This window comes from Morus notabilis, unplaced genomic scaffold (genome assembly GCF_000414095.1).
Source record: "Morus notabilis unplaced genomic scaffold, ASM41409v2 Scaffold115, whole genome shotgun sequence".
NCBI classification, from domain to species: domain Eukaryota; kingdom Viridiplantae; phylum Streptophyta; class Magnoliopsida; order Rosales; family Moraceae; genus Morus; species Morus notabilis.
In genome coordinates this window covers 252,327-275,788 of record NW_010361020.1, presented here as the reverse complement: position 1 = coordinate 275,788, position 23,462 = coordinate 252,327, and the positions used below count along the sequence as shown (strand labels likewise).

General features: G+C 33.1%; 2 protein-coding genes across 2 annotated transcripts; both read right to left on the bottom strand.

Moving 5' to 3' along the window:
- Positions 1-10,827: 10,827 nt before the first annotated feature.
- On the bottom strand, positions 10,828-12,689 carry LOC21409545 (protein SHI RELATED SEQUENCE 1). Its single transcript, XM_010097875.2, has 2 exons — positions 12,308-12,689; positions 10,828-11,335 (listed from the first exon to the last, which is right to left on the bottom strand). Exons 1-2 carry the CDS (start codon positions 12,687-12,689, stop codon positions 10,830-10,832), a joined length of 888 nt encoding a protein of 295 aa, XP_010096177.2. The 3' UTR covers positions 10,828-10,829.
- A 1,611-nt stretch (positions 12,690-14,300) lies between these two features.
- Positions 14,301-15,882, bottom strand: LOC21409544 (leucine-rich repeat extensin-like protein 3). Its single transcript, XM_010097874.2, has 2 exons — positions 15,874-15,882; positions 14,301-15,161 (listed from the first exon to the last, which is right to left on the bottom strand). The coding sequence occupies exons 1-2, from the start codon at positions 15,880-15,882 to the stop codon at positions 14,301-14,303; spliced, it is 870 nt and encodes a 289-aa protein (XP_010096176.2).
- Positions 15,883-23,462: the final 7,580 nt, after the last annotated feature.

The following is a 23,462-nucleotide window of genomic DNA, read 5'->3' as shown; positions in this document are numbered from 1 at the left end:
TTATTAAGCAATTTAGCATTAAGAAGCATAGAATTAATCATATCGGTAAAAATTATATTCTTTCTTTTAGCCAATCCATTTTGTTGAGGAGTAAAAGGGGCTGGCCTTTAGTGAATAATACCATGCTCTTCACATAAGGCGTCAAATTCATTTGAAAAATATTCACCACATCTATCACAGTGAGCCATTTTGATCTTCTTGTCTTTTTGGTTCTCAACTTCAGCCTTATAAATTATAAATTTATCAAAGGCTTCATCTTTTGTTCTAAGTAAATACACATAAGTGTGTCTAGAACAATCATCAATGAAAGTGATAAAGTATCTCTTTCTCCCTCTCGTTAAAATACCATTATACTCATAAATATCGGTATGAATCATATCTAATATTTGAGTATTTCGTTTGGCTCTAGGAAATGGTTTCTTAGTCATCTTTGCTTGTATGCAAATTTCACACTTATCATTTTTAACATCTTTACAATTAATCAAACCATGTTTAGACATATATTTCAAAGATCTAAAATTTAAGTGTGCTAAACGTGCATGTCAAACATCAAAAGAGTCAACAATATAAAGAGAATTCATATCATCTTTATTATTAATGCTAAGTTTGTACATGTCATCACAAGAATATCCATTTCCCACAAAGACCTCATTCTTAGATACAATACAATCATTGCCCTCAAGTACAATCTTAAGTCTATTCTTACACATTAGACTAGCGGATACAAGATTTTTCCTAATGTCAGGTTTATGAAGAACATTGTTCAAAGTAAGCTTCTTTCCGGAAGTAAAGTTGATCTCCACCACTCCTCTCCCGGCAACCATCGTTGCATCATTATTCCCCATGAGAACCGTTTATCCTTCCTTTTCCACTTTGTATGATGAGAACAAATTATTGTCATTACAAACGTGGATTGTGGCACCAAAATCAAGCCACCATTCAGAGGATTTAGTTGCAGCCATTTAGTTTCGGTAATCATGCCAATTTACATTTCTGAGACCATAGCACAAATGTCTCCAGATTTCTCTTCAACAGTATTGCCTTTGTTGGTGTTAACTTCTTCCTTTTTCTTCTTGTATCTGTAGTCATTTTGGCGATGGCCTTTCTTTCCACAAAAGAAAAAATTTCCAGAAAATTTCTTTTGGCCTTCACCGGACTTTTTGAACTTCTTGTCATTATTGACTTTGAAGTTTTTTGAAAACTTACTAGCTTCGGCAACATTAACCTTAGAGGAATCTATAATCTTGCCCTTGGGATCACGAGACTTAGTCTCTTCTTCGATCCTCAAGTGTTTTTGTAATTCCTCTAAAGTTATGTCATCTCTCCTATGAAGGAGTTTCTTTCTATAACCATTCCAACTTTGAGGCAATTTAGCAATAATTGCCCCCACTTGGAATGATTGAGAAATTTCAACTTTCAATTCACGAAGCTTAGTAACAATGACTTACAATTCATGTCTTTGATCTAGAACGGACTTGGTATCAACCATGACAAATTCAAGAAATTTTAAGATGAGAAATTTGTCCGTACCTTCCTTCTCAGTTTTGTACTTGTATTCGAGAGCGTTCCAAATCTCCACCGGAGAGTCCATTGAGTTGTAGAGATCATAGAGCCTATCGGAGAGAGTGTTGAGAATATGACCCCGGCACATGACTTCATCATCTTCACGCTTCTTCCTTGTAGCCTTCAAGTCTTCGGAATCATCCTCCTTCAGTTCCGGAAGAGGCTCCAACTTAGGCAATCTTGAGCACGGTGAGAAGAAAGAACAACTTTCATTTCCAGCGGGTGAAATTGGTACCGTCAAATCTATCAAGTTGGACATTCGGATTGAGGAAAGACATCATGTTCTTTTCAACCTCCATTGCAGCAAGTTAAAACCTTAAAGATTGTTGGAGAAATTCGAGTGTAGAGGGTGAAAAGAATGCAGAAACAAGATAGGGTTTGAGGCGTATGGGAATACTTTCCTTTAAGGTTTTATTTACCCTCACTTCTTAAAGTTTGCTAATGAGTTTTAATGACAAATTACCCTCAAGATACAACAAACCCTTGAACACAATATCTAGCAATAATATTGAGTTCCAGAACATAAATCAAGTATGTAAATTTTCTAGAGAATTAATAAAGACAGAGGTGTCATTTCATGAATGAATGCATCCTTTTTAAACATTACAATCATTCACATAAAGGTACATTTTCAATGTAAAGGTATCTTTTCATGGATTAATACACCTATTACAATAGTTATATCTATTGCTAATTGGTGTTCAGATATGTATAAAAACATATCACTAATGGATGTAATGGTTCGAAACGTTTTAGATCACATAAACTCATGAAAACATTGTTTTCTGCATAATTTTCGCTGCAACGGATGTTTTTCCCGCTGCAGCCGCAAATAAACCCGAGGCATGCAAACATTTCGACTGCAGCCAAAATATTTCAGCTACAATCAAAATATTTCGGCTGCAGCCAAAATATTTCAGCTGCAGTCGGTTTGGCCGAATCAAAGCAGTTTTTTTGCTGTAACTTTTTAAAGTCCCTTTAACACGAGTTTTCATATTTTAATACTCAAACAACTTGTGATCTTTATCTAGACATATTACAATCTCTAATAGTAACATACACTTATGTACATACTAATGTTAAAACCATATTGTATAAGCCACCTAGCGGACATATTCACGAGGAGTTAATCCAAAGGGCCGGGGTCACATGAAATTAACCTAAAAATTAATCCCTGTTCCTTTTGCCGCTATGGAATGTCTAAAATAAAAATATTTTGTTGGTCGGAACAAAGATTAAAATATTTGATAGGGCTATTGTATTGCTTTATAATTAGACCGGGGAGGTTTGTCCTCAAATTACGCTATGTTTTTTTTTTTATTATTCAATATTAGATTGAGATATTGTACATCTACAAAAAATATATATATATTTACTTGTTCTGTACAAAGTTATGGAGGGAATGAGTACTAATACATCTCAATGGACTAAATTATCTCATGTGTTTGAGAGAAATAGTAGTGCCAGTGATCCTAAACTCTTATTGCAATTATTTGATAATAACTCACATGGTGGTTAGTTTTTATCTTTTTTCACTAATAAATGTACATTTTAATATTTCACATGTCATGTAAATTAGTATTAAAATATTGAGACTAAAGTTGAAGTTTCGAACATTATTTACGAGACTATTATATATGCGCCTTAGCCTAAAAGTAACTTAGACTAGGAGAATTATATGTGTGTCATATGAAATTAGACACCAAACATGAAAATATTGTGGCACTATAGTTTTATTCTAGTATGACTTTATCCACCCACCAACTTGGTCTCACGTTCTATTTGTCCTGACTCCCGATCATGTCACGTGTATTGATATAAATTATAACACTTGTATATATGTCTGGACTCTAATGGCAATTATAGATACAGAACCATTTTATTTGAAGTGACAAAAAAATGTTTGTTCCTATAGGTATCTTTTTCTGAGGTGTTACTGCTTACATAAGTCATATATTTTGTGTCCCTTGTATATGTGTTTTTACAATATTTATATCCCACGTAACCAATATATATCATGCACGAACAGTTGGGAAAAAAAAAATGTCAATTGTCACTTAAAAATTTCAATGAATAATATATTATTTTTAAATAATCTATAAAGGACCAAAACTTAAGCTGCAAATACATCTTTAGAAATGGGATGTAATGTATCCTTTGCTCTCAATATTTAGTGAAAAAGGGGTGTTTTTAACACACTTAGCGCCCTCCAAATCAAACTTTTGTAAGCGTAAAATGAACTTTAAAACTGGATATCTGCTCGCATAATATCTAGATTCGCTGCTTAATGCTTATTTCATACCCTCCCGTTTCCCAGTCTAGTTTCCGCATTCTCGAGGGGATAAAAATAAAAAGAAGCAACCTAATCTTTATTTAAAAAATAAAAGAAACAAAACAAAAGAATTAGTATAATTAATGAAGATGACATTGCATTTATATTAATCCTCACATGATTAAGCTCCCAATTATAAGGCAGTATTATTAGCTATTATTATTGCTAAACTAATTCTTGATCTTTTTAAAAAGGTAGTTTTAGTAAATTAGGAATTAAGAAGGTAGAATATGTAATTTTCTCTTTTTTCATTACTTGATCGAGTTTTGGTCTTCAAAAGCCCTATTCAAAAACTTCCACATGTAATTGTTGCTCCTCTCAATGTATTGATAAATAAGAATTTGTTGTCCGTTCAGTTTATAGATTTAAACAAAAAATTTAAGTAGAAATTCAAACTTTTTGTGAAGAAAAAACATTGTAGCTAAAAAGTTTAAATTGTGGTTTAAACTCGGGAACCAAGCAGGGGTTGATCTTCAAGAAAATAGGCAACTAGTTATTAATGACCAAAGGCCGTGAAATGAAGTGATCTGCTTATAGAAACTTTGTGGATTCATAAAATAAAATACACTTAAAAAAATTAGTCTATTCAACCACAAGATATATAACACAAAAGTCATGTATCCAAGAATATACAGACATAGAAAATGAAAGTACAGTTACGAACCTCAGTTCATACAACTATCATCAAGCAGTTTAAAAAAAAAATCACAAAAATCATCAAGGTGTCAGATAGCTATCTCTTAATAGACCAATAACATTTTTACATACACTCTACACTAGTGTCAAATTTAGAATTCAACTACTATTATTTTACTCAGGTACTATACACATAATCATTGTTATATAAACTCATATATATATATACATATACATATATATATATATATATACATACATATGCGTGTGTGTACCAACTGTCCAGCTTCATAGCACAACAACAACAAATTCATACAGAAAGTATTGGTATTGGTTTGGAGGGGGAGGAGGATAGCACAACAACAACAAATTCATACAGAGAGTATTGGTATTGGTTTGGAGGAGGAGGAGGAGGAGGACAACAAATTCATACAGAAAGTATTGGTATTGGTTTGGAGGAGGAGGAGGATTTGTTTAATTTGATCGTATAAACAAGGACGAGGAGGAGGAAGAGGAGGAAAAATAAACTTGAATCAGCATGGTTCAAATATATCTACTTTACTTAGCCATGTTAATTAGAAATTGAATACAATGAACCTTAGAGATACTTCGGTCGAATAACTTTACTAGATCAAGGAGGAGCAGGAGGAAAAAAATAATTTTGAATCAGCATGGTTCTAGTATAGGAGGAGCAGGAGGAAAAAAATAATTTTGAATCAGCATGGGTCTAAGTATATCTACTTTATCTAGTCATGCTAATTAGAAATTAAAAACAATGAACCTTGGAGATACTTCGGTCGACTAAATTTAATAGTTCAAGGAAACTATTGGTTAGACTTTCCCCACTAATATAGGTCAAACATCTTGAAATTGTTCACCCGTCGTTTGAGCTATCAAAGTCTTAAATATTGCATAGTGATACTAAAAAGGAGGAGGAGGAGGAGGCCCGTCGTTTGAGCTATCAATGTCTTAAATATTGCATACTGATACTAAAAAGGAGGAGGAGGAGGATGAGAAGGAGGAGGAAAAAAAACTTGAATCAGCATGGTTCGAGTATATCTACTTTACCTAGCCATGCTAATCAAAAATTGAAAACAATGAACCAAGATACTTCGGTCAAATATCTTTACTATTTCAAGAAAACTATTGGTTAGACTTTCCCCACTAATATATGTCAAACATCTTGAAATTGTTCACCCGTCATTTGAGCTATCAAGGTCTTAAATATTGCATACTGATACTAAAAAGGAGGAGGAGGAGGAGGAAAAAAAACTTGAATCAGCATGGTTCAAGTATATCTACTTTACCTAGCCATGCTAATCAGAAATTGAAAACAATGAACCTTAGAGATACTTCGGTCGAATAACTTTAGTAGTTAAAGGAAACTATTGGTTAGACTTTCCCCACTAATGTCAAACATCTTGAAATTACTCACCCGTCGTTTGAGCTATCAAGGTCTTAAATATTGCATACTGATACTAAAAACTTGAATCAGGATTTGTTTAATTTGATCAGGATTGTTTAATTTGATCGTATAAACAAGGAGGAGGAGGAGGATATTGCATACTGATACTAAAAACTTGAATCAGGATTTGTTTAATTTGAGGAGGAGGAGGAGGAGGAGGAAGGTCTTAAATGATACTAAAAACTTGAATCAGGATTTGTTTAATTTGATCAGGATTGTTTAATTTGATCGTATAAACAAGGAGGAGGAGGATTTGTTTAATTTGATCGAATAAACAAGCAGGAGGAGGAGGAGGATTTGTTTAATTTGATCGTATAAGCAAGAAGAAGGAGGAGGAGGGGGATTTGTTTAATTTGATCGTATAAACAAGGAGGAGGAGGATTTGTTTAATTTGATCGTATAAACAAGAAGGAGGAGGAGGAAAAAAAACTTGAATAAGCATGGTTCAAGTATATCTACTTTACCTAGCCATGCTAATCAAAAATTGAAAAAAATGAACCTTAGAGATGCTTCAGTCAAATAACTTTACTAGTTCAAGAAGGAGGAGTAGGAGGAGGAGGAGGAGGAAAAAAACACTTGAATCAGCATGGTTCAAGTATATCTACTTTACCTAGCCATGCTAATAAGAAATTGAAAACGATGAACCGAGATACTTCGGGCAAATAACTTTACTAGTTCAAGGAAACTATTGGTTAGACTTTCCCCACTAATATATGTCAAACATCTTGAAATTGTTCACCCGTCGTTCGAGCTATCAAGGTCTTAAATATTGCATACTGATACTAAAAAGGAGGAAGAGGAGGAGGAAAAAAAAACTTGAATCAATATGGTTCAAGTATATCTACTTTACCTAGCCATGCTAATCAGAAATTGAAAACAATGAACCTTAGAGATAGTTTGGTCGAATAACTTTACTAGTTCAAGGAAACTATTGGTTAGACTTTCCCCACTAATATATGTCAAACATCTTGAAATTGTTCACCCGTCGTTTGAGCTATCAAGGTCTTAAATATTGCATACTGATACTAAAAAGGAGGAGGAAAAAAAAACTTGAATCAGCATGGTTCAAGTATATCTACTTACCTAGCCATGCTAATCAGAAATAGAAAACAATGAACCTTAGAGATACTTCGGTCGAACAACTTTACTTGTTCAAGGAAACTATTGGTTAGACTTTCCCCACTAATATATGTCAAACATCTTGAAATTGTTCACCCGTCGTTTGAGCTATCAAGGTCTTAAATATTGCATACTGATCCTAAAAACTTGAATCAGGATTTGTTTAATTTGATCGTATAAACAAGAAGAAGAAGAAGGAGGAGGAGGAGGATTTGTTTAATTTAATCGTATAAACAAGAAGGAGGAGGCAGAGGAGGCGGAGGAGGAGGAGGATTTGTTTAATTTTATCGTATCAACAAGAAGGAGGAGGCGGAGGAGGAGGATTTGTTTAATTTGATCGTATAAACAAGAAGGAGCAGGAGGAGGTGGAAGAGGAGGAGGAGGAGGAGGAAAAAAAAACTTGAATCAGCATGGTTCAAGTATATCTACTTTACCAGCCATGCTAATTAGAAATTGATAACAATGAACCTTAGAGATACTTCGGTCGAATAATTTTACTAGTTTAAGGAAACTATTGGTTATACTTTCCCCATTACTATATGTCAAACATCTTGAAATTGTTCACCCGTCGTTTGAGCTATCAAGGTCTTAAATATTGCATACTGATACTAAAAACGTTGTTTTAGCCACTTGAGATAGAAAATATAGATTCTCACTACAATATTCACGAAGGTATTGTTTGGTTCATAAGTTCGTATCAGAAAGTTTGAACCAAAATTAAAATTTTGTGAGAAAAACACTGCAACAAAAAGGATTGAACCATGTTTCAAACCACGAAGCAAACATGATCTAATTTTGCAACACAATTAGCAACTAGCTAGTTCATGGTGTCATCCTTGCTCCCTTGCCTCTTAAGTACTACTATATATATGATTATATGATATGCATGTTTAATTTGTAATATCAAGCACCAACTTTATGTCATGCTCGAATTCTTTTGTAGTTTATAGATTAGCACTTGATTTTTTTCCCCAACCTTAAAATTTGACCATTTCTTTTCTCTCGAATCCATTTCAGTATGACTTTCCACTCGTTCCAACACCAAGCAAAAAGTTGCATTGTAAGCAAGATCACCTCATACATGTTTTGTTACCTTCACGGAGTTTAGTTTATGCAATACTTACTTTGTTCAAAAGTTGTCTAAGCTATAAAAGGTTATTAAAAGAAAAAAGGGTCTTGTTTTTTTTTCCCTGTAGATATTTACAAGACCAACCTTCACCTCACCACTCAATCTAATTAAATTTCATTAAAATTTCTTTGCTCCCCACATTTTTCACCAATATGCAGTCTACTATATATGCATTGCAGACTTCCTTTTTTATGGCTTCTTCATATGTAAGTGACATGTTTTTTAAAGCTTTCTGCATTTCCATTTTTTCCTAGCTCCTCAAAATTCTAGACACAATGAATATGTGTACCTCTTCTTTCATATAATAATAATCCGTAGTGTTACATATTTGGTAGAGTTATAAATTGACTCTAACACATGCACATACCATTAATACAAAGTCATTCCATTTGTATCATCTAATTTCATGTGTACCTTTTTCTATACTTCCCCATCATGCATGCAATTGACAAAATATCCTTCATGACGAATATCTTGTATAACTTTACCTCTAAAACTAACGCAATCCAGAAAAGGTTGCGTACATTAATATTCTTCTTTTGCAAAGCAAAGGGTACAATTCTCTGATAATTAATTTGTTTACCTTTTATTTTCTTTTTTTAAAAAAAATAACCAGGAAATTGTAGCACAAGATTCTAACCTTAAAAAATATTGCATTCTCTACTTTACTCTAAAGCAAAAGATCAATTAATGCCCCACTTCTTCCCCCCCAATATAATTCATATATAATATCTGATCTATTCCTAGTCTTTTCTCTAACTATTATATTTATATTAACAAAAGGACTTCATTAGACTTAATAGGAAAGTCACCTTGAAAGCACTTAGGAGAATCCATTGTATTGGATTTTCTTAAGGGGGTAATGGTTCTTGTATGAGTTCTGGTGGAGCCGCTGCAAAACGACTTTTCTTCATTAATGGCTGTCTTTCTGTGTATTCTTTCAAGTACAAATTAAGGATATATTCCACTGGTAGTGTCATCGAGGGGTTATCAATCTTTTCCTATATATAGTTATTTTAGCATCGAAGATCAAGCATGCGTTTGTTTTCTTCACAAAGTTTCTTAAATCCAAAAGATGCCACTGGTGGTGGATTATAAAACTTTCTATAAAATAATGTTGGTTATTTTTGTTTTATGTATGATGTAATTTTACATGTATAGAGTTGCTACGGTCTCCGTACTCTCAGGTAACATATAAATCACGTAACATATAAAAATAAGAAACGTAATACGGCATTTATTCCCTATAATATTGATATTAGTAGGTGTAACACAATCATTTCAGACTAGCTAGGCTTTAGCTAGCGACTTTACTTCTTAGCAATGAGGAAATCAAAATACTTATTGTACACACCCACTGACAGATGTCCCGTACATTTGGTCATATACATGCATAGAGAGTATCATATGAAGACTTTCATGGCAGGAAAAAAAGAAAAAAAGAAAAATATGCAGCCTTTCCATCAAACTCATCAATATTGAGCAGGCGAGCAATAATATCAAAGAAGGAAAAAAAAAAATCAAGACGACAAACATGAAACTTATTCTTTTCTGTTTCTTAATCTTTTATATATCAACGTACGACCTAACATTATTATGTGGAGCATTACACAATCATTGCAACAGTTAATCAAGAAATAAGGATTTTGCCTAACATCCTTTCTTACACATACAATGTTTCCCTGAGTTTGAGAGTTTCTTCTCATCTCGTGTGCCTACCATATATGTGCATGCATCAAACTTTGATGCATGCACATATATGGTAGGGACTTTTATATTTTAAACACATGTGAAAGGAAAATATATATATATATATATATTATTCTGCAATCTTAGTAATTTGTCTAAACGTTGCTCAAAGGAGGCAAGAAAACGGGTAAACCGGAAAAAAGTTGTTTCGAAGTTCATAAACAACAGCTTAATGAAGCAAATGTAGCCTTTAAAGGAGAATAATAATATAGAAATGTGGAACAAGACAAACTTCCAAACCTACATAATTCATAGATCACTGAACAAGTACTATACACCATTTTAATAACAGGGAAGATCATGTAAAATCAGACATTGGAATTTGAACAAAAGCTATATATAAACAAAACTAAAATTACTATAGCTCCTTGTGTTTCGATTTTATGTATTATGATATCTTTCTGATCTGTTGATTTTTCAATTTTCTATAGCAGAAAAGATTCTTTCCCTCAATCCTATGTATTTGCGTGGTCCAAATCTTCAAAAACATGATGAATAATCAAAAGGGTGGGTTTAAATTAATCTGTCCTTTTTCTTTTCTCTGCCGTAAATCATATAAGAAACTACACCATATCCAATATATGTGTGTGTGTGTGTGAGAGAGAGAAGCGGAATTTAGTAAAAATATTAATTCTAAGTTCATAAACATTCATTGCACATAAAAATTAATCTTTTGTCAATATATATAGAAAAAACAAATATATTATTTTCCCAAGATTTTTTTCCTTCTAGAGAATGAGATACAGATAGGGGAAAATATTATAAAAAAAAAATTAAAATATATATATATATATAGAGGAAAGGAAAGGAAAAGAAAATAAATTATTAGGGTGGACTTAAGATTTTCTGTTTGGGAAAAATTGCATACCGGACATACTGAATCCATTAGGAGGGTGAAACATCGGCCATGATGATGATGAGGAAGACCCGAGAAATAATGGCCGTTGACCTATAGCAACAGCTGGTGGTGATGATGAAGAACGAGCATTAAAATCAATACCCACTGCACTTGATCCTGATCTTCTACTGGTACTACTCATAAGATTAACAAAATTAGGCTGCTGAGCAAAGGAGGTGATCTGATCAGCTGCGCCGAGACTAGAGTAAGCGCCGCTGATTTGATCATGATGATGATGATTAGGCCCTTGATCGTAAAGAATACCCTTGAAAACATGGCCTCCGATGCCCACACTCGTCTGATACGCATACTGCTGCTGCTGATGATGATGATCAGGACCTCCATCGTCCACCATGGAGCTCACTCGCACCACGTGAAATGTCGCCATGGCGTTCACTTCCAATGGGAAATTCTTTGCCCCATCACCATCATGATCTCCTAACCCTAGAAAATGAAAAGTAAAAAAATATATAAAGCCTATAATTGGAAAAAAAGGGACATCATTTATTCAATTTTAATTTTAATTAGAGCAATTAAACCAAAAAAAAAATAAAGTAAAAGAGAAAGTTGTAGAAAGAGATAGATATAAAGATATATAGCGATATAGCTATAGTAGGGAGTATAGTACTCCTAGCTTTTGCTTTCTCTCTTTCTTTACTCTCTTTTCGTAGTTTCTTTGTCAGTCAGAAATTATAATTAGATTCTAATAACAGTACACTATACTACTACTACTAGTATTAGAGTGGGAGAGAAACGAGAAGCTATTTTGCTCAGTTTTAGCAGCTGATGATCAGTTCAATATGACTAGCTAGCAGTGCTACTGTACTTCTTGAACATGATCATGATGATTTTAACCACAAAAAGCATGATCATGATGATGATCATGACCGTTGAGAAAATAAGGTTTTCATGTATTTCTCTATATGTACACACACACACACACACACACATATATATATATATATTTGTGATATCTCCTTTCTTTTATGGGATTTTTAGCTAGATTGTGTTGGAAATAGTACAAGAAGAAGATATATATGTATTAACCCCCCAACAAGCGCAAGCGCGCGAACATATATATATATATATATATATATATATATACACACACACACGCATCACATACATCTCTCTTTTCCTTCTATACTAGTCAATATATTATATAAATATATATGTATGTATGTATTTTGATGCATATACTCATCTCTCTCTCTCTCTCTCTCTCTCTCTCTTTGTGAATCTGTACTTGGGTTTAAGCTCAGAAGAAGAGTTAGTGCGATCCCCCAGCAAATGGGTTTGTATATTTGATGCATAAAATCTCTCTCTCTCTCTCTCCTCTCTTGAATTGGGAACAGTGGACTTAGCCAGAAGAAGGATTAATTAGTACTACTATACTAGCTACTAGTAAATCGCTACCTGCAGAAGAGAGATTGTCTCTGAGCCTTTTAGGGTTACTACTGTTGAGCCCTTGATGATGATGATGATGATGATGATGATGAAGAAGATGTTGCGCTTGTGGATGAATACTACTACTAGTATTAACAAGTTGTTGTTGTTGTTGCTGCTGCTGCTGCTGCTGTCTCTGACGCCTACGATACAAAGGAACCCAAGTGCTTTTAACGTGGGTTTGGCATTGAAACCCTTTGCTCTTACAACAAGTTCTACACCTCATATACACACACTCCTTCTTTGCTTGATTCCCACAGTCTTGGCATCTCGTACTCATTCCTGTACTACTGCTCATTATAAACCCTCCTCCTGATGATGATCCTTCTCTCATCATCATCATCATCCTCATCATCATCTAATTTATAACCCACATATTTATACATATATTGATTTATTTTTCATACCCAAGTGTTGATCATAGGCTTTTTGTTGTTCTTCTAATTTGTTATATACTTTTGATCTTTGTAAGAAGGAAGGAAGGAAGAAAGGAAGGAATGGAAAAGGAACGAATTAGGGATGTCAATTTATGGGTTTTCTTCAGGTGGAGGTCACATATCATATCATGATCCTATTGTGTGTGTGTGGGTTTTTTTTTTTTTTTTTTTTTTTTTTTTTTTTGGGTTGTGGGTCATTGGGTGTTAGCTTGTTAGCATATTTATATTATAATATGTGCACACCTTTTTCTGTCATCACTCGATGTGTGTGTATAAAGTGCCAAACAACTAGGGAATTCTCTCGTTGTCCAATGCCAAACCAATTCAGTAGTGGAATACTTTATACTATTTTGCACCACACGCCGCAATGTTGAGAATTTTCTTCTTCAATATCATCAATTGGGGCTTTGAAGTAAAGCCTCACATTCATATCATATTATATATCTCCACAAGCATTTAAAAAAAAAATACACGCAAAGAGTACCGTGTTATAATTTAAAATGGTGTTTGGTATGGGATAATCTTAAAAGTAGAAATGAAAATTTGAAAGATTTTTATGTTTGATATAATTATTAAACTTTTTTAAAACCCAAGAAAGTGAAATTTATGGGATTCATATTACCACATTTTGGAGTAATCTTAAACCCATCCAATAGGGTATTATTCAATTTCCCAAGAGAGTAATATCACGGGAATCAAAATTTATCTCACCCATTTCTTCTCATTCCATACGCCTATCTGTTGTCGCTCTTGATTCTCACCAAATCGCCATGCCTCACGAACCCCTAGTCTTGAATTCTAAACGGCAGCAGAGGCGGTGGTGGCGGTATTTGATACGAACCTCGTCAAGAATAACGAGATCCGAACACTTTTAGGAACCCAAAACCATTCTACGATTAGATTTAAATGGAATCTCGACCCATTGTTTTCTTCAAAAACAAGAACCTCGGTATAATGAAGACGCTACAAACGGTGGTGGAAATCCATTTGATAAGTCATTGCTGAACGCCACGAGAATAATTCTTGAGGAGTTCGAATAGTTCTTCAAATAACCAAAGGGAAAATACTCTCACAATTTTTCTGAATAATGATAAGCTCTTTCCATTACTTAGACGCCTATTAAAAGGCCAACCATTATACAGAAAGTTCCTAAAATAGCCAACTTAATTAAGGCTTAAAACTGGTAAAAAGAAAAAACTCTTACTTGCCTAAAAAGAAAAGGAAACGATCAACACCTTAATTTGCTAATAACACGCCTAAAATAGAAAAGGAAGGTTGGGAGTTTTAAATGGCTTTGTTACCATCCATACACGCCCATAAAAGTTAAAAGGCCTAAACAAATAAAAGGAAAGTAAATATCTTGGCATGCAAGCCTTACAATCGGATGAGAATATTCCTAAACATGCCTATTTAACTTGCTGGATTTAAGCTTAATCTTGGTCGGATTCTTCTAGAACTTGAATCATGCTGAGGCATCTTTGTTGATCATGTGGATCATGCTCAATGGGTAGTCCAAACCTCTTGAATCAGCCCGTTGAGTACATCTTTAAACTTCTTTGCTCGTGCTCTCGTAACCAGCCCAATTGGAACTTGAACTGGATCCCTTGAAGTTGTGCTATGTTTTGCATCAATATTGGAATCAACAGCGACTCACTTTCGATCTTCGTGTTCTCTTCGACGCTGTCAACATTTCTCGTGTGGACCGGCAATGAAGGTTTTTGAGTCACCAAAATCGGCCTGCTCTGAGCTTTGCTCCTCGAAACGCGAACAGATGGAGGCGGAGGCGGCGACGATGGAGGCAATGATGGAGATTGCGAAAATGAGTGATATTTTTTGGTTTTTCCTTTCTTAGAGGAAAACAGAGTGTGGAAGACAGACGGCGGAGGTGGCAGCGGCGGCAGTGAAGGTGGATACGAAGGCAAATAAGGATAATCAATGGACGCGAGGAAGGAATCGGAGAGTTCGACACTGTTTTGTCTCTGCTTCTTCTTCTTCTTCCTTAGGGATGTCAGGAATTCCTTAGTGGCGTTCCCTCTCCTTTTCTCTTGACTTTTGCCACTACTCTTTTTCTCTGTTTCTTCATACACCGGGGGCGGGGGCGGCGGCGGAGGAGGAGGCCGTGCAGGTGGTGGCTTGTAATAGTTGACCTTATAAAAATCGTTGCTTTGAGGCCTTTGATCTCCACTCTCTTCCTTCCGCTTCGGTTTACACCTAATCTCCTCCTCCTTTGGCGGCGACGGAGGCAGAGATAGTGGAGGTGACGGTGGTGGCGGCGGAGCAGAAGGTTGAGAATCTTCTTTCACACGGACTTCAAAAGTGTCAACTTCTATGTTCTTTGTTTCCAATTGAATTTCCTCTTCAGGTTCATTCCATGGCCGGCGACGGTGCTGGAGTTGATGATGATGTTGATCGGAATCAGACGGAAGGAGCAAGAAAAGAAATTTCCAATCCAAAGAGAAAACAAACAAAAACATACATAATTTGAAATCCAAAGGAAAGAAACAAACGGAAGGAGCAAGCTATAGTGAAACCAAAAATATTTTTTTAATACACAATATTTCTATGCACAACCAAACACAATAATGTATTATTCCTAAGAATTTGAGACAAGATTCATATATGGAATTAAACACAATAATCATAGAAATCATATTACCCTCCATTACTTTTCTAGGAATATGATTCCTACTGATTACTACGTACCAAACGCCCCCTAAAGAAAGTGTACAATTATGTTCATGATAGCATGTATATATACGTATAATTGCTAAATTCTGTATGCATATCTTTGCCTTATTCTTATCAGAAATTAAATTGCCTAAAAAATATAGCACGATACGTTTCTATATTTTTCTTGTTCGTTCTTAGTTCGTTATTTTTCTTCTCCAAAGCACTAGGATTCATTGATAAAGCGTAAAAGAATGTTTCTTAATTATATAAATTAATTTGATATAATTAGACATTTAAAAACACATATCTTATTTGATGGTAATAATCAGTTAATAAAAACTTCGCGGTTTTAGTTTCACCAACTTTATGCAAGAGGAAATAAATATATAGCATTAAAATTCTCTAGAATATTATCCCAACATAAAGTACCCATCCCATCTTAAATCTCTCACTTAATTATTAAACATGAAGGGATAAAAAATTAAAGGAAAATGAAATTGAAGTTTAAAGATACTAAGGCCCGTTTAGTTTGTTGATTTGAGTTTTTAATTCGAGTTGAGATGTGACTTTATGTGAGAGCTTTTTACTGTAACAAAAAAGTTAGATGTGACTGTTTTTTAAAACTTTTTACTGTAACAAAATTTGAATTCTAAACTCGAATCGGTGAAATGAACGGGACCTGAATATCACAAGTAAGATTAAAGATTAGGAGGAACCTGAATATCATAAGTAAGATTAAAGATTAGGAGGGATGGAGAGGAGAAATAATGAAGAGGGTTGGAGGAACGGAGAATGTGAAGAATAGAGAGAATTATAATAATTATTTATATTGTTTCATAAGAGGGAGGAGGAGTTGAAAGAATAAATGATAGTCTTTTATTTAATTACTCTATTATCTATTTTACTATTTGTTAAGAATTACATTTGAAGTAAAAAAGTCATTTATTTTAATTTTGGGTGAATTTATTAAATATTTTCATTAATAGAAGGATCTAATATTGTAGATCCGGAGAGAGAGTCTCTCTCTTCATTTCTTCTCTCCCTTCTCTCATCCTTCTTACTAAACAAGAGATTCATCCTTTTTCTCCGCCCCTCTCCCTCCCTCCATCTCTCACAACCTCCTACCAAACATAACCTAAGAGTTTGTTTTGTTGGAGGGAGAGTGAGGGATGAGGTGGAGAGAAAGAGAGGTGGGAGGAAAGGACAACTCCATTGTTTGATCGAAAGGATGAAGGAAAAGAGGGTGAATTTTTGAAATACTATTTCTACATAAATGGTATTCAAACACACATCTAAGATAGAAATAGAAAGCTATGATATTCATTCCCCCTCTTTTTTGACTGACCCACTGCTCGTCCTTTGAGATCCATTTTAGACTGCCCTTACCATACATTATACGAGGAAAGAACACTTTTAGGCATATGCAGTCGGACAATAACCCGACTGCAAATGCTCGTATCTTAAGCAGACCTGGGCAAGAAGGCCGCTCAAGACTTCTATATAGAAAAATTGTAAATTAATACCACTTTAAGATTATAAAAATGTGAAAAAATTATTTAGGGTTTCACTCTTTTTTTCTTCACCCTCCCTTCCCAGCGCCAACGTTATTATTTGATCTCTCTTCCTCGGCAATCCAACGAGCGTTTCGCCTCCCTCCTCCACGATGCCGCGACGCTCACACCCAGATTCTCCCTTCCCAGCGCCAACGTTATTATTTGATCTCTCTTCCTCGGCAATCCAACGAGCGTTTCGCCTCCCTCCTCCACGATGCCGCGACGCTCACACCCAGATCTCTCTGTGCGCGATCATGGATTAAAGGAGAAGTCAATTAACATATTCTCTGTGATTCCTCTGATTAATCCTTCTCCTTGTGATGCCACTATAGATCCGACAATTCCTGATCCTCTGATTATAGAATATCCAGTAATCCACTTTTTCCGATAAGGGACTGGGAATTTAAGTGAAATTGGGGTTAGGTTTTTTATCTAACATTATTTAATTTTAAAATTAATTTTTTATTTATACGGATTTACCAAGTAAAAATGATGTCCACCAATCAATGAAGTTATAGGAAGTGGTAAAAACTAACAAGATCTTTTTAAAAGTGGTGTATAACCTTATTAACACAGGAGGAGACTCTAACTATGGGCCCATCAATTTAAATCCGTCAAATTCAAGTTAAAAAGACTATTTTAGAGAAATTATTAATAAATAGTGAAATGAATAATATAATAATTAAATAAATAATTATCGTTTATTTTTTTAACGCTCTCACCATTTTATCAAGTAATATAAAGTATAAATAGACGTTTGGTTCATTAATTTAAAATTATGATTCAGAATTATTCTCGTTTTACATGTATTTTTTATGAAAAAAAATACTGTAATGAATCACAAATCATAATTCAAATCATGATACGAATTTCTCTTCCAAACATAGTTTAAATAATTCTTTTGTATCTTAATCATAATTTTTCTCATCAATTTAACCCTCTTTTATCTTTCTTTCTTACGTTCTATCTCTTTCTACCAAACAAAGTCTAGGACATGAATTAGGACATCACTGTAATTAAGCAAGTCATCTGACAGCTTTACTAATATTCGTCCTTGCAAAGATAAGAAAGGACTCTTTGAAGTTGTGACCATAGTTTATCTTCTTAAGGCGTGGCCTTACCCTTTAGGCCTTTACATTTTCCTTTTCCTTTTCCTTTTCTTTGTCCACATGCGTAGTAAAATCACCGACGACGCTAAACAGCATCAATAGAAAAAAGAGCAAATGACGTGGGAAATTTTTATGTTACCTTCCAAAGTAACTTAACAGGCTTAACGGGCACTTGACACGTGTAAAGTTACTATTTCGTGTAGTGGACAATAATTGCAAAGTAGAATAGGAGGAAAAAAAACGGAGGAAGCAATTGTAAGTTCCATATAATTGCTTCCACAGTTTTAATACTGTTTATTTTCTTGAAACGAAAAAGGAATGACAAGATCATATGATCAAATCTTTTTTTGATGAATCCTACGATCATATCTTGATGTTAGTTTTTTTATTTTTAATATTAAATATCTTGATATTACTTGTTAACATATCTGTAGTTCTTACTCCATTTCTAGTGTATAGGAAAAAGAAAGCTATATGTAGGCATATATGTCATTTGCCAACTTAGAAAAAAAAAAAAAGAAAAAGGAATATGTTATATAGTACCTTGCAATTTTGCTTAATTGGTTGATTAAAAGTTTTATACCGAACCAAGATTTAACCTAGAATTAGCTTTGTTTAACTACTTTTGCCTTTTTGTTAGTTTGATTAGCAAAAAAGAAAAAAAAAAGTACTTTGCCTTTTGAAATACTAATACGTTTCTCATCTCTCAATCAAGCAAATAATCAAAATCATTGACCTTTAAGGTTTTGTCATTACCATTCAATCAATTAACATGAATAACCATCAGAGAAGAAAAAAAAGGTCAAATAAGAACCAAAAAAAATTTAGTTACATGGATTAAAGAACGAGATAGAATATCACATAACTAATTAGTAATTAAACAATCAAGTTTTCACAGGAAGCCCACTTTCATGAATAAATGGTGTCATTTCAGGCAGAGTTTGGTAGCTACGGAGTCCATCAATTTGCACAAAAATCACTCTTCTATTACTTGGCAATTTGCAGAGAAATTCCACTTTTACGAATAAATGGGTATCATCTCACGTAGAATTTGGTAGCTTCAGCTCCAACGCTAAAAGAGCTATAGTAGTAAGTCTTCTAGGTGTAGATTGATCCAGTATGATTCAAAAGTTGTAAGATGGGATTATTTTAATGATATATATATATATATATATAAATTATCTTAATGAATTATATATAATATATAAGTAAAAGATTTAAAAAAAAAAACCAAAAAAATAATTGTGTTTTTGGTCTCCCAATTCAACACCTAAAAATAATGAAGATTGGTGTCACACAACCCAATCAAAACGCATACACATCTAAAGAGCTATAGTAGTACATCTTCTAGGTATTGATTGATCTAGGTAAGGTTCAAAAGTTGAGATGGGATTATCCTAATGAAATATATATATACATATATATAAATTATCTTAAAAAATTATCTTAATGAATTATATATATACGTAAAAGATTATTTAAAAAAAACCAAAAAAAAAAATTGTGTTTTTGGACTCCCAATTCAGCAGCTAAAATGAAGATTGGTCTCACACAACCCAATCAAAACGTATACACATCTAAAGAGCTATAGTAGTAAGTCTTCTAAGTGTAAATTGATCCAGGTAAGATTCAAAGGTTGCAAGATGAGATTATCTTAATGAAATATATATATATATATATAAATTATCTTCATGAATTATATATATATATATAAGTAAAAGATTTTTTTAAAAAAAAACCAAAAAATAATTGTGTTTTTGGTCTCCCAATTCAACACCTAAAATGAAGATTAGTCCCACACAACCCAATCAAAATGCATACACATCTAAAGAGCTATAGTAGTAAGTCCTTTAAGTGTAGATTGATCCAGGTAAGGTTCAAATGTTGCAAGATGGGTTATCTTAATGAAATATATATATATATATATATAAATTATCTTAAAAAATTATTGTAATGAATTATATATATATATATAAGTAAAAGATTTAAAAAAAACTAAAAAAAATTGTGTTTATGGTCTCTCAATTCAACAGCTAAAATGAAGATTAGTCTCACACAACCCAATCAAAACGCATACACATCTAAAGAGCTATAGTAGTATGTCTTCTTGGCGTAGATTGATCCAGGTAAAGTTTAAAGGTTGCAAGAGGAGATTATTTTAATGAAATATATATATATATATAAATTATCTTAAAAACTTATCTTAATGAATTATATATATAAGTAAAAGATTAAAAAAAAAACCAAAAAAAAATTGTGTTTTTGGTCTCCCAATTCAGCAGCTAAAATGAAGATTGGTCTCATACAACCCAATCAAAATGCATACACATCTAAAGAGTTATAGTAGTATGTCTTCTTGGTGTAGATTGATCCTGATAAAGTTCAAAGGTTGCAAGATGGGATTATTTTAATGAAATATATATATATATATATATTATCTTAAAAAATTATCTTAATGAATTATATATATATAAGTAAAAGATTTTAAAAAAACAAAAAAAAATTGTGTTTTTGGTCTCCCAATTCAACAGCTAAAATGAAAATTAGTTCCACACAACCCAATCAAAATGCATACACATCTAAAGAGCTATAGTAGTAAGTCTTCTAGGTGTAGATTGATGCAAGTAAGGTTCAAAGATTATAAGATGGGATTATCTTAATGAAATATATATATGTATAAATTATCTTAAAAAATTATCTTAATGAATTATATATATATAAGTAAAAGATTTTTTTTCTAAAAAAAAAAACCAAAAGAAATTTGTGTTTTTGGTCTCCCAATTCAGCAGCTAAAATGAAGATTAGTCTCACACAACCCACTCAAAACGCATACACATATAAAGAGGTATAGTAGTAAGTCTTCTAGGTGTAGATTGATCCAGGTAAGATTCAAAGGTTGTAAGATGGGATTATCTTAATAAAAAAAATATATATAGATATATAAATTATCTTAAAAAATTATCTTAATGAATTATATATATATATATAAGTAAAAGATTTTTTTAAAAAAAACCAAAAAAAAAATTGTGTTTTTGGTCTCCCAATTCAACAGCTAAAATGAAGATTGGTCTCACACAACCCAATCAAAACGCATACACATCTAAAGAGCTATAGTAGTATGTCTTCTTGGTGTAGATTGATCCATGTAAGGTTCAAAGGTTGCAAGATGGGATTATTTAATATATATATATATATATATAAATTATCTTAAAAAATTATCTTAATGAATTATATATATATATAAGTAAAAGATTTTTTTAAAAAAAACCAAAAAAAAAATTGTGTTTTTGGTCTCCCAATTCAACAGCTAAAATGAAGATTGGTCTCACACAACCCAATCAAAACGCATACACATCTAAAGAGCTATAGTAGTATGTCTTCTTGGTGTAGATTGATCCATGTAAGGTTCAAAGGTTGCAAGATGGGATTATTTAATATATATATATATATATATAAATTATCTTAAAAAATTATCTTAATGAATTATATATATATATAAGTAAAAGATTTTTTTAAAAAAAACCAAAAAAAAAATTGTGTTTTTGGTCTCCCAATTCAACAGCTAAAATGAAGATTGGTCTCACACAACCCAATCAAAACGCATACACATCTAAAGAGCTATAGTAGTATGTCTTCTTGGTGTAGATTGATCCATGTAAGGTTCAAAGGTTGCAAGATGGGATTATTTAATATATATATATATATATATAAATTATCTTAAAAAATTATCTTAATGAATTATATATATATATAAGTAAAAGATTTTTTTTCTAAAAAAAAAAACCAAAAAAAATTTGTATTTTTGGTCTCCCAATTCATCAGCTAAAATGAAGATTGGTCTCACACAACCCAATCAAAATGCATCACATATAAAGAGTTATAGTAGTAAGTCTTCTAGGTGTAGATTGATAAGGTTCAAAGGTTGTAAGATGAGATTATCTTAATAAATATATATATATATAAATTATCTTAATAAATTATATATATATATATAAGTAAAAGATTTTTTTAAAAAAAACCAAAATTTTTTTGTGTTTTTGGTCTCCCAATTCAACAGCTAAAATGAAAATTGGTCTCATACAACTCAATCAAAACGCATACACATCTAAAGAGCTATAGTAGTAAGTCTTCTAGATGTAGATTGATCCAGGTAAGGTTCAAAAGTTGCAAGATGAGATTGGAGGAGATGATGTAGGGAAGTTGAGGCTGTAATTAATATCCCCAAAAAAAAAAAGAAAAGTTGAGGATGTAGACTGTAGTGACATGGTAATATAGTAGTGATGGTGAGTTATCATTATATAGTATATGACTTTGTGGAAACAGTGGAGTGAAAGGGGCAGTATAAGGGTTTAAAAGTTGGGGAAGATGATTGCCTAAAGGGGTGTTAATTTGTTGGATAGTTGTAACAATGATGGCGATTTAATTGAACCAGACAATGGTGCAAATTTTTGCACATGTGAAGAAGAAGCAACTGGGAATGTTGCCGCGCATAGCCTGTGTTGGTGGGCTCTCTCGGTCCCAGAGACGAGGGAGTAGGGCATTGCCTACTGCTTGGGTGTGAGGTTCTTTTGAACCTTTGTCGGTGTCGCTAGTTTTTGTGGTCGGGCCTAATGCTTGAGTGTGAGGTTCTTTTAAACCTTTGTCGGTGTCGCTATTTTTGTGGTCAGGCCACCTGCGGTCGTGTGGGTGGCCCGCGCCTTTTCCTTTGGTTTAGTGAGTGGTCGTGTGTGGCTTAACCTCTCTTGTTGTGTATTCTGTTTCAATATGTAACCTTTCTAATGATGCCGGTGTTCGCTAGAAGATTTAAAAAAAAAAACTTGGTTTTTGCGAGTGTATAAATGATATGATAAATGTAGTCAAGCTTCTCTTAAATACACTTCTTTATAATCTCTCATGATAATCTCACATTTCCTGAGTCTTCACGCCTTTCAACATCTATGATCTATCAACAAGAAGTAAGCTTATGGTTTAAATTAATCTTTGCAACATCGAAGAAGCATTGATGAATTCCAACTACCAAAAGCACTAGAAGCTAATGGCGCTCTCAACTTAAAAGAGCTTTTCTAAAGCTAAAATGGAATCCTTCATTCAAGTCACACTCCATGTCATTTAGAACAGTTGTTAATTTTTAATTTTTCTTTTTTCAATCTAGCTCAAAAGGAAAAAGAGAATCCTTCAATCACTCACTCCACCTTAAAAACATCTCAAAAGAAAAGAAAAAGAATCCTTCAGTCAAGTCACTTGCTCCCTTGTGTCTTAAGAAACCAGTTTTTCTTTTTCATTTTTATTTTTGGTAAAGCCGAGCAAAACCCATCTAATAGCGAAGAACACGCTTTTAAGAGATACACAAGTCCAA

Excerpts from the sequence above, each read along its gene's own strand:
- LOC21409545 (XM_010097875.2), bottom strand. The coding sequence starts at position 12,689 with ATGAGGATGATGATGATGATGAGAGAAGGATCATCATCAGGAGGAGGG. Across the intron at positions 11,336-12,307 it reads AGACAATCTCTCTTCTGCAG|GGTTAGGAGATCATGATGGT; the intron begins GTAGCGATTTAC and ends TTCATTTTCTAG.